General features: G+C 37.5%; 1 protein-coding gene across 1 annotated transcript in view; it reads left to right on the top strand.

The window, feature by feature from the left end:
* Positions 1-11,882, top strand: part of TAF9B (TATA-box binding protein associated factor 9b) — a 13,783-nt gene extending 1,901 nt beyond the window's left edge. Inside the window, exons 2-7 of the mRNA XM_069062505.1 lie at positions 4,776-4,857; positions 5,224-5,360; positions 5,453-5,587; positions 9,313-9,394; positions 10,371-10,487; positions 11,477-11,882. Coding sequence (XP_068918606.1) covers positions 4,776-4,857; positions 5,224-5,360; positions 5,453-5,587; positions 9,313-9,394; positions 10,371-10,487; positions 11,477-11,643 — 720 coding nt within the window. The 3' untranslated portion in view covers positions 11,644-11,882. The remainder of the gene's footprint in view (positions 1-4,775; positions 4,858-5,223; positions 5,361-5,452; positions 5,588-9,312; positions 9,395-10,370; positions 10,488-11,476) is intronic.
* The last annotated feature ends 413 nt before the right edge of the window (positions 11,883-12,295 follow it).

Genomic DNA, 12,295 nt, shown 5'->3' with positions numbered 1-12,295 from the left:
CCTTCTCCCTCCTCCCCCTCCCTTCTCCCCTTCCCTTTTCCCTCCTCCCCCCTCTCAGAGAGCCATCTCATATAACAAAATAATATTTTTAAAGGGGGAAAAAAAGAAAAAAGAATAGAAAAATAAATCAGCAGAAATAATCAGTACATAGAAAAGTCTGGAAAATACATGCAATGTACCACACCCTTGGACCTCCCACCTCTGCAAAGCAGGGAAGGGGGTGGGTCTTATGTTGATTGAAGACAAAATGAGGTAATATAGGTAAAGCATTTTGTAAACCTTAAATGTTTTATAGATTCTAGCCAATAATTATTATTGTATAACATTAGCTAGAATCTATATAGCCCTTTAAAAACAAATGAGTCATATTAATGATATTAATATTATGATTAATACTACCATATTGATATTAATACGATGTTATTGATAATTTATTAATATTATATTTCTACTTTAGGACCATATTTGTTCCTTGTAGTTTTGCAACATTAATTTTTGGGGGGTTTTAACAATCTTTCAATTTACATGGTACTGTTTTTTTTTTTGCTCTGCTTCACTTAGATCTTATAAATTTTTGTTTCTCTGGATTAATCAAATTCCTCATTTCTTACAGTACAGTACAGTAAGACTCTATTACATTCATGTGCCAAAAATTCGTTTAACCATTCCCAATCAGTGGGCATCTACTATATTTTCAATTTTATAAATATAGCAATGACCTCCTTGGGGTACAAATCTAGTCGTGGAATCTCTGGATCACAGGTACAATATGGACCTTTTAGTCATCTGAGTAATTGCAAATTGCTCTTCAAAATGGTTGTTCTGATTCACAGCTCCACAATGCACTGATGTGCTTACTGACCCCTTCAACATTGACGCTTCCCAGCTTTTGTCATCTTTGCCAGTGTGTTGAGTGTGAGATGAAACCTCAAGATTGTTTTGATTTACATATCTCCTATTAGTGATTTTGTATATTCAAAATACAGAAATAATTTGTTGGCTTTGTACACTGATCTCCAAATATCTTATGCATTTAATAGTTATTTTTAATGGTATTTCCCTATTTACTGTTACATTTATATTCCCAAGGAGGCCATTGACAAAAAGGTCCTCATATACACCAAAATGTTTTCAGCAGCATTTTTTGTTATAGAAAAGAATTGAAAACAAAGCAGATGCCCATTGACTGGAGAATGGCTAAACAAATTGTGGTCTAAGAATATAATGAAGTATTACTATGCCATAAGAAATGACAAATAGGAAAAAAGAAAAGCAGGGAAAGACCTACATGAACGAATACAAAGTAAACAGAGCCAAGAAAACAATAGTGTGTAAATAGAAGGAACCACCACCAAAAAATCAAGATAATGTTGCAGAATTACAAAGAACAAGCATAGCCCCAAAAAAGATATGAGAAGACACCCTCACACACCCCTGGACAGAATGTGGTACATTGTACATTATTTTAGACTTTCGATGTCTTGGATCAGTGTTGCCTATTGGGGGAGGGAAGGGGGTCTTTAAAATGTTATTTGTTATATGGCATGAGTCTTTGGGAGGGGAAGGGATACTGGGGGAAATTTTGGTGATGTAAAAGACATCAATAAAAAAAAACTTATTAAAAAAAAAAAGAAAAGTACTCTCAATTTGATAGGAGAAATTTGGGGAGTTGACTTTTTAAGTAAAAGGTCAATCACTGAAAGCCAGGATGCTCTCATGTGGGCCATTGAACTCCAACTACCACAGGGAGAGAGCAGCAGGCGAAGGGCCAGAGAAGACAGCAGCAGCAGAGGAAGAGGAGCCTGAGGAGAAGAAGTGAAGACAGCAGGGGTAGGGTGAAAAGCTGCTCAGTCTGGAGTTCAGAAAGGTAGAGGAAGTCAGCTGAGAGAAGGCTTCAGCTGAGTGATTACTGATTGGTCAGGGAGAACTGATTTCACTGGCCAAGAATAGCAGTGACAAGTTTTTTCCTTCAGCGCCACCTAGAGTTGGAGATAAGTGCCCTTTTTCTAAAGGACTTGTTACTCTTTGCTGCCACCTCTGGCTTAAGAAGGAAAAGCAGGGGGTGGGAGTTGTCACTGCTGAGGTATCCGCAGGTAAGCGGATTGAACTGTTTTGCTAATAAGCCCCATTCTGATTGTACGGTGTAACATCCAATTGGCTGGTCTAGTCTGTATATCTCAGAGATAGCCAGTTTGATGAGCTTAGCAGTTCTCTGGCCTAAAGAGAACTGCTACTACTATTAAGAGCTAACACTTCCTGGAAATCCTTTTAAGAATGGGTGATGGTTAATTGAAAGAGTTTATAAAGGATGTATCTGAGTAGAGAAGTAAAAGATTTCCCCAGTCTTTGGTGTAAAAAAATGTTCCTGCATGGACCAATGACATTGAAGCCTGAAGTCTAAAGTTGTGAGTTTACCCCCAATCCATGTGTTTTCTTCCCTCTTCTTCTAAGTGTGAACCCATTCTTCACCATAGCTATTGAGTTACATTGTTATAATGTGATGTGGGTTTACATGTGTTGTGGATTTATTTTATTATTTATGTACTTGACTTAATAAAACAGTATTTGTAATATTTCTTTTGTCTGATTAAGTGATTGTTTGAATTCCAAAGAAAAGACTATATTTCTTATCCATAGCTACAAAAAATATGTGATCTGCTTCTCATGGAATAATATCTTGAATATTAAGGTCATGAGTTTATTGTGGAATATGGCACATATATGGAATGTTGATCTAACCCTAATTTGTCAGACTGCTTTCTTAGGTTTCCATCAGTTTCTATTAAATAGGGAGGTTCTTTCCTGAGTAATGTTTTCTAGTTTATTGAATACTGAGTTATTGAGTCCTATTTAGAAATTACCATTTTAAAACAAATATCAAATGGTTTTGATAACTTTTATATTTTGAGGTCTGGGAGTGCTATTCCCCTTTATCCCAACCTTTTTTAATTATTTCTCTTGATATTCTTCTTTTATTACTTCAAATGAATTGTTATTATTCGATTGAGTTCTCTAAAGTAGCCCCTTAATAGTTTGATTGGTATAGTATTAAAACTGCTAGTATTGTAATTTTTGCTATATTGGCATGGCCCAACCATGAACACTGTGAATATTCTTCCAGCTATTTACAATGTTACAACTTGAGTTCTGCTATTATATAGAAATCTGTTGATTTTTGGCAGGTTCATTTTTATAACCTGCAATAATGCAGCTCTTATGCTAATTAGTATCTTTGCTGATTCCTTAGGATTTTCTAAGAAAACCATGTCATCAGCAAATAAAGTTTTATCTCTTTACCTATATTACATGATCTGCTTTTATTCTAATTTCTAATGCTAATTCTAATTTAAGGTCACATATCCATTTAGAATTTATTGTGTCAATATGGCATAAGATGTTGATCTAAGTCTAGTTTCTGCCAGTCTGCTTTACAACTTTCCCAGTAGATTTTAATCAAAAAGACTTCTTTCCTAAATGTCTTCCAACTAACACTGGATTATTGAGTTCGAGGGATTTTGATTCTCTCTCGTCTCATCTGTTCCATTGATCTCTATTTTAAAACCAATACTAAATGGTTTTGATGACCACTTCTTGATAATGTAATTTGAGATGTGGAAGTTCTATTCCCCCTTTATCCTGACCTCTTTTCATTATTTTTCCTTGTTATTCTAAATCTTCTACAATGTGTTTATTTTGATTCAGTTCTACAAAATGTGCCTTTGATAGTTTGGTATAGCATTAAAAATGTAAATTAACTATGATATTGTCATTCTAGTTGCATTGGCATGACCCAGCCATGAGCACTGAGTACTCTTCTAGCTATTTAAGTTCTTTATTTTTTTAAGTAGTACTTTATAATTGAATCTTTCCAAATATTTAGTGTACTTTGATATATTCCTAAGTGTTTTATACATTTATACATATATATTTTGTATTTATTTTGAATGGAATTTCCTTTCTATTATTGCCTTTAGGACTTTGTTATTATTATATAAAAATACCTGTGGGGGCTTTTTGTGGATTTATTTTGTAGTCTGCAACTTTGCTGAAGCTATTGTTTCAAATGATATCTTTGCTGATTCCCTAGGATTTTCTAAGTAACATGTCATTGACTAATAGCAATAGTTTTATCTCCTCTTTACCTATCTTTATGCCTTAAATTTCTTTCTCGTCTTATTGCTATTGTTAGTATTTCTAGAACCATTGTCGCATAATAGTGGGGAGAGTGGATGTCCTTGCTTTACTTTATTTATTGAGAAAGCTTCTATTTGCATTTTTTCTTTTGAAAACTGCCTGTTCATATCCTTTGCTCATTTATTTTGGAAGAATGCCAGCCTCATTCTCCATCCCAAAAAATGACAGACTGCTATAGCCACTCCTCCAGAAGCAATCTTCCTGTGGGGGGGAGAAAATTCACACACAGGCTATGTAAATGTTCTTGAGCTCCTATTTCACACCTACCTTTTTTTTAAGTAAAAAATTACATATAGACATTTGGTGAGGCTGTTAACCCTCAAAGAAGGAAACTAGTGACTTTGGAGTTTATACAGGGAAAGAGTTGGAGTTCATTTGGAAGTCTTAAGAATTGGAGACACTAGGTATTCAGAAAAGGTGATGTGTCTGAAATCTAGACACTAAATAAAAATAAAGGGAACAGTCTGCTTTCCAGGTGACAGTAGTTGTGACCCTGGACTGCTTTTAGCCAAACTTTAGAGTTCAGTTTTTAGGCTGTCTGTTTTGGTGAGGATAGCTTACTACTTTATTTAAACCCACAGGTGATGGCACAAATCCTGAAGGATATGGGAATTACAGATTATGAGCCAAAAGTAATCAATCAGATGCTGGAGTTTGCCTTCCGTGAGTGACCCACAAAACAAAATTTCTCTAATTCAGTCAAGTAATTTGATACTAATGTCTTCTATAATTCTACTAGAATTGTATTTTCTACATCAGCCACATAAACCTAATCTTAAAGTACACAAAATGGGCTGAACTCAGAGAGGGCAATTATTATTTTATTGTGGTAAGTATTTAAATGGATAGTATAAGGCAAACTTTCTCTCTCTCTCTCCATATATATATACATATATATATATATATATTTGAAAGCTATAACATCTCAAATTAATAATTTTTAAAAATAAGAAATATTTCTATAACATAACCCAAATAAGACTAAGCCTTTCTCATATGTCTAAGAGGAAACTGTCTCCATTCTCAAAGGATATGTAACAACAATTTTGGATGATGCAAAAATTTATTCAAGCCATGCTAAGAAAGCCACTGTTGATGCAGATGATGTGCGATTGGCAATCCAGTGTCGATCTGATCAGTCTTTTACTTCCCCTCCCCCAAGAGATGTGAGTAACTTTTATTTAAACATCTGTTTTATCTGGGGGGAAGAGGGGGAGAGAGAGAGAACACAGCACTAACTAGGGTTTATTTTTCTCAGTTTCTATTAGATATTGCAAGACAAAAAAATCAAACCCCTTTACCATTGATTAAGCCATATTCAGGACTTAGACTCCCACCCGACAGATACTGTTTAACAGCACCAAACTACAGACTTAAGCCTTTACCAAAAAAGGTGAGTGTTTTGTGATTCTTTTTTAAAAAAGAAAGTTTTTCCAGAAGAGTACCATTTATCCCATAGTTTTAAAAAAATTACTAGACATTAGGTAAAATAACTTTCTAGTACTTAAAACTAACTATTTTAAAATTCTTTCTAGCCAGCTATTCTTTTGAAAAGAGGCAGTGTGATGCAGGAGATGGTAAGCTGGCTTCAAAGTCAGGAAGGACTTTGTTCTTGAAGCCCTGGGTTCCAGTCACATCTTTGACCCATCGTGGCTGTGTGACTCTGAGCAAGTCACTTACTCTCAGGGATCTAGTCGATTTTCTTAGAAGTAAAAGTTGCAGAGAAGGTACCAAACTATGTTGGTAAAGGGAATTTCCTCACCCAGGAGTTCTCTAGACTAATGAAACTATCCCTATCCTGTTGAAGTATATTGACATGTATATAACATCAGGAGCTGGCCCTACCTTATGCCATAGTCATTATAAGAGCTGAAAGAAAGCTTGTTAAGCTTTCTTTAAATGATGTTAATCATTCAGTCCTAGAAAAATGAGGCCCATGGAGAGGAAGAAACTCACCTGAGGTCACAAAGCTGGCTAGTGAGTAGCAACTATGAGATTTGATCCCATCTCATCTTGATTCCAGGAAGGGCTCCACTACCATCACCTCAAGATATCTACCTTCCCTGCCTAAAGTGCCATCATTGGAGAAGTCTTTCAGTTAAGGTGTTCGCTGATGAAAATGCAAATACAACCTGTCTAACATTGTGAAAATAGAAGCCTTCCTGAAACTGTACTACAGTATCTAAGTGGAGATTCAATTAAATTCCACAAAGATACATTAGGTGCTTACCAATCAATCAGCAAATATTTATTAAGTGCCTACTATGTGCCAGTCACTGTACTAAGGCTGGGGATACAAAAAGAGACAAAATACAGTCCCTGCCCTTAAGAAACTTACAATCTAATGGGAGAGCCAAAATACAAACAAATATATACCACATGCCTGTAAGACACTAGGGATAAAGACAGAAATGAAACATTCCTTGCCCTCAGGGAGCTTATGTTCTACTGAAGTAATTGTTATAACATGCACAATGAAAAGAAAATGCCATGTAATTTGAGAGACTGGTACTAACACCTGAGGGGATCATGGAAATCTTCCCTTAGGAAGGGATCTCTGCCCTGAGCCTTGAACTAAGAGTCAATCTGAAGATAGGAGATAGTTTGGACACATTCGGAGAAGCAGTAGATGGAATGTTGAATTCAGGGAACACACTAGTAATTGAATTTGGTTAGAACATTCATAAGTACATGAAAAGGGAGGGAAGGCTATAAAGGTAGGTTGGAGGTTGCAGAGGACAATAAATGCTAGGTAGAAGAGTTTGTATTGTAATCTAGAAACAATAGGGAGTCGCTGAAGGTTTTTGAGGTGGTATTAGGATTATTCTGGCAGCTATATAGAGAATGGATGGGATATGAGAGAAAATGGAAGCAAGAAGACCAATTAAGCTAGCAGAAGTTTGGAGGAGTATGTTTATGGAGAAAGAGGATTAGTTCCATTTTGGATGTATTGAGTTTGAGATGCCAAGGAGGTGCCCATTGATTTAACCATCATCTCGAATGGGGTTGACTTGAAGGTCTACATATCCAGACCCAGTCTGCCTTCTGAGCTGGAGTTCTGCATCTCTAAATATATGCTGTCTATTGGACAGAAATAGGATGGCCCAGAGAAATCTCAAACTCAATGTGTCTGAAACAGAATTCATTGTCTTTTCCCCTAAACACCATACTACCAGTGTCTTGGGTCTGCAGTCTTGGCACTATCCTTGACACCTTGCTCTCCTCCCTCACCCTATGTACCCAATCAATTGCCAGATCTTGCCATTTCTATCTTCACATCTCTTGTATACAGTCCTTTTCTCCACTCACACAGCTGTCAGTTCACCTAGATTATTGCAATAGTCATTATTAATTGGCCTTCTTGCCTCAAGTCTCTTACTCCAGTCCATCCTACATACCACTGCCAAAATAATTTTCCTTAAGCACAGGTCTGACTATGTGACTCTCTTGATTTCCTGTTGCCTCTAGAATAAAATACAAACTGATCTAGCTTTTAAAGGCCTACACAGCCTGGCCCCAACCTACCTTTGTACCCTCATTGGACATACTCCTCCTGCCTACACTCCGCAAGCCAGCTTTCTGTTCATCACACATGATGCTCCATCTCTCATCTCCATGCCTTTGCACTGGCCATCCCACTTGCCTGGAATGCACTCCCTTCCTTATCTCTGCCTCCAAATCTTCCTTCTTTAAGATCCAGCTCAAGCACCATCTTCATGAAGCCTTTCCTGATCCCCATGCTGGTGTCTTCCCTCCCAGTCTACCTCGTATTGAACTACTTTGTATATATTGGTACTTATTCCCTTTATATTTGTGCTGATAGATTTATATATGTGCTTGTCTCCCCCGTTGGAATGTATGTTCCCTCTTGAGTAGGGATTGTTTAATTCTTTATTCTTGTATCCCCAGCACCTAGCACAGTGCCTCACATGTAAGTAGGCTTAATAAATCGCTAGTTGATAAGACTGAGGATGGCCAAACAAGCAGCGGTCAATGTAGGACAGAAGTTCAAGAGAAAACTTAATTCTAATTCTGGATATAGATTTGGAGGTCATCTTCACAAGGATGATTGAATCCATAGGAACTGATGAGATCATCCAGATAGAAGGTCTAGAAACAAAGCTTTGTAAGATACCCACAATTACGGGGCAGGAAATGATTATTGAACCAGAAAAGGAGGTTGAGAAGAAATGGTCACAGAGGTAGGAGGAACTCCAGAAGACAAAAGCTATCCCAGAAGCCATGATAACAAATGGCATTGAAGGGTATGAGAGATGGTAAATAGCATGTCTCATGCTGGAAGAGGTCAAGGAGGAAGATGACTGAGAAAAGGATGTCATATTTAGCATTTCAGAGATCACTGATAACTTTTAAGACAGCAGTTTCACTAGAATGGTGATGCTGGAAAGCCAACACGAGAGGTTGGGAAGTGAGTAGGTACTAAGGAAGCAAATATAGACTATTCTCTGAGGGTCTAGGAGAAACTACATATTTAATAGCTTAAGGGCATGACAGGCTCAGATGAAGGATCTTTAAGGATAAGAGAGACCTGGACATTTTCGTAGGCAGGAAGGAGTCAGAAGATGGGGAAAGAGGGAAGAGCTCACGTTGACTATCACAGGTTTTTGTTTTGTGTGGTTTTTCTTTTTTTCCCAGTAAGTAAGACACAACGTGATCTGCTGAAAAAGGATGAACTGAAGGCATTGGTGGTGATGGGGGTTTGAGAAAATTGGAACAAGCAGAGCATGAGAGTCCAAACAAAATTTGCTTACAGCAGGAAGGCCTCAGTTGAGATTAGATCAAAGAATTTGTAATGGATCAAGTGCTAATTATCAAGTGTAAATAGTCATTTTACAATACGCCAGGCAGATTTGTGACAACTTGAGTTGAATGTCAGGAAAAAAAAAGATTAAAACAGGAACATTAAATAAAGGATAGAGTAAGAAGAAACATAATTTTTTAACATAAATCTTTGTCATACCATGTTGGATTTGTGGATTACTTATAAAGAAAACATTCTTCTTTGTAAATTTGGGGGTTATAAAACCATCAACAGTCCAGATGGATTTTTAAGATGTCAAATCAGAATCAAGAATTGTGGCTTTTCTTTTTTTCCAGGGGCCTGCTCAAGCTGGCAGGATAACTGTTCCCCGCCTGAGTGTTGGTGCTGTTAGCAGCAGACCCAGCACTCCTACTCTGGGTAAGAGAGAGGAACTCCTAGCTTTTTCTGGATGGTAGCTTTTACTACAATGCAATAAAGTTCTAATAAAGCATTTTGGAAGAATATTTTTAACGTTTGGATTTTATTTTTAGTCTAGGATGATTCAAAAGCCTCCATGTGCTTATGACTTTTAGTAGCTACAGAAGAATTCTTATACCACCCCTCTCCTTGGTAAAGACAGCAATATATGTCACAGGGAGTGACATGTCATTATTTCATGAAACTGGAGATGAGCTTTGCATTATTTATGATAGTGGACCTCAGTGGCCCCTGAACCACAAAGCACTGTTGGTTTGGAGAATCCCAGTGAAAGGGAGCTCTCTCTTCCCAAGGCAGGCTGCGCCCTCCCCCCCACCCCACCCCCCCATCCCCCAGCCCTCCTTAGACACTCTTATCATTAGAAAGTAAGTTCTTCCTGACATCAAGCCTCAATGTACTTCTTTCCAGCTTGTACCCACTGCCCCAGTTCTGTCCACTGGGCCAAAGAGAACCAGTCTAATCAAATCCTTCTTGCATAGGAAGAATGCCCAAGTAGCCTTCAGATACTTGAGCTTTCATGCTCCTTCTAGGCCTTGTCTTCTTTGAACTCCACATCTCCAGCACTTTCCTTCAGCCTCTCCTCCAAAGAGCCTTTCCCTAGTGTAGGCCTCTTGTGGGGGGTTTGCAGCTTATCTGTGTCCTTCCTAAAATGCAACACTCCGTACTGAGACACAAAATTAGCTCAAGTCTACTGATTTCCTTTATATTCTTAATGCCAGGGCCTCCTGAAAGTTTGTACCATCTAAAAACAAGCTAAAAAACTTAACAATATTCTATGTTCTTTTAATGCTATTAATGATCCCTTCCCCAAATTTCTCTTGTTAGCTATGCTTTGAAGACAGTAAGAAAAGAGAAATTGTCATGGATACCAGTACCAAGTCATCTAACTAATAGAATATGGTCATATTAATTACAGGTACCCCATCTGCACAGACAGTTGCCGTTTCAACTAAAGTTGGGACCCCTGTGTCAGTGCCAGGTCAAAGGTTCACTGTGCAGATACCACCTACCCAGACTGCTGCTGTCAAACCAGGTAATAGATCAGTTTGGGTCACCAAATCCCAGTTATTCAAGTACTTTGTATTCATGTAAATATTTGTTTCCTAAATAATGGCAGCAAGGTGCCTAATAACATCCTCTACTTGTTCTGAAATTTTCACAAACCCCTCAAATATACAAAGCTTTGAGAAAGTGGCTATCACTTAATTTTCCCAAATATAGCCCAAACACAACTCTTCAGACAAGTTTACTAACCTCACAAAAGGACACACGTATGTTTCACATCATAAAAGATTCTTGAAAAGAGTAAATGATACAGCCCAAACGCAGAACTCTTCAGACATGTTTACTAACCTCACAAAAGGATACACACACATTTTACGCATACACACAATCATAAAAGATTCTTGAAAGATTAAATGCTTTTTACTAAGCTGAATCATTGTGCTAGAAAGTACCTCACTATTCAGAGTAATTATAGTGTATCCAATTGTAAAAAGACACACACAATTGGTGTTTTGCAAGTTATGGATTTCACATAGAAGTAGTACAAGTTGGCAGTCTAATTAATCCCAAGTGGATCTCACAGCAATAAGGCAAACACTCCGTTCCTCCCTGGGTCCCAATTCACTGTCTCACTCAGCACATTATCTATGTCCAAACCTTGTCATCACTCCTCAAGCTTCTCATGGCACTTCCTCTTTGTTGAGGACCTCTCCTCATACTTCACCAAAAACATCAAGGCTACTTAGCATGAGCTCCACCCCATCTCACAGAATTCCTGCATCTTCTCCTTCATTACAGTACCATCCCCTCCCATTTTCTTCAGCACACTACTCCCATTATCATCTCTGTACTTTCTCTCGTCTTCAGTCTCTCCCTAGCTACTGATTCTTTCCCTGCTGCCAAAAACCATGGCCATATCTCTCCTGTCCTTAAACAACTAGTTAAAAAGGGCACATTATTTTTACCTTGAAATCCTATTCTCCATAGGTTTAATTAGGTTCTGTTTTTATCTTCCAGCTGTTTCTGCAGCTCCTCCTGTCCAGAATGTTCTGATTAATCCCTCTCTGATTGGGCCAAAAAACATCCTCATCACTACTAACGTGGTATCACAGAACACCCCTGTTGAGTCACCAAATGCATTGAAAAGAAAACATGAAGACGACGATGATTATGACAATTTGTAAACGGCATCAACAGGCACCATCATCTGACAGCCTCGATGCATTTCTAAAGTATAAATAGTTTGAAACGTAAATGTAACCATGTTCAATTCATAGAAGACAAACAAATAAGTGTTTTAAGTAAAAAGTAATGTAGTTGTAAAACTTTTTCTGCTGTTAAGATTGTTAAACTTTAGTAGAATCAGATCATAAATGTTTTTCATTAGAAGTTGCATGCAATCAATAAAGTTATAATTCATCAATTTCGTCATCATTTCATTATGTTGGGGAGATGGAAGGTCTGTTAAACACTGAATCATTTACAAAGCTAAAATAGTATGTAATCAGTCCTAAATCATTTCAGTCTCTTGAAAGTTTAAAGCATGTGACCATTTTAGAAAATCCTTTGGTCAACATTATTAGACTGCATTGATATGGATAAGTAAGTTGCCCACACACATACACAACCCCCACTTAGTCATCTTTTCCCCGAATTCCTTAGCTCCATTTTTTTAGGCCTGTGATAAATTTTACATTAAGTTATGGAAGCCCAAACTAAACATGGTACTCAAAGACTCCGTACGGACAAAGAAGAATAAAAGGTTTGCGTTTGACCCAAAACAGACGGACTTCATAGTAAACCCGGAACTGTAGCATTACATTGAGGACCCGACTG

Source organism: Petaurus breviceps, unplaced genomic scaffold (assembly GCF_028583685.1).
Source record: "Petaurus breviceps papuanus isolate PSGF00001 unplaced genomic scaffold, PetGlider_PUasm1.0 90459, whole genome shotgun sequence".
NCBI lineage: Eukaryota > Metazoa > Chordata > Mammalia > Diprotodontia > Petauridae > Petaurus > Petaurus breviceps.
This window is presented reverse-complemented; position numbering and strand designations above follow the sequence as displayed.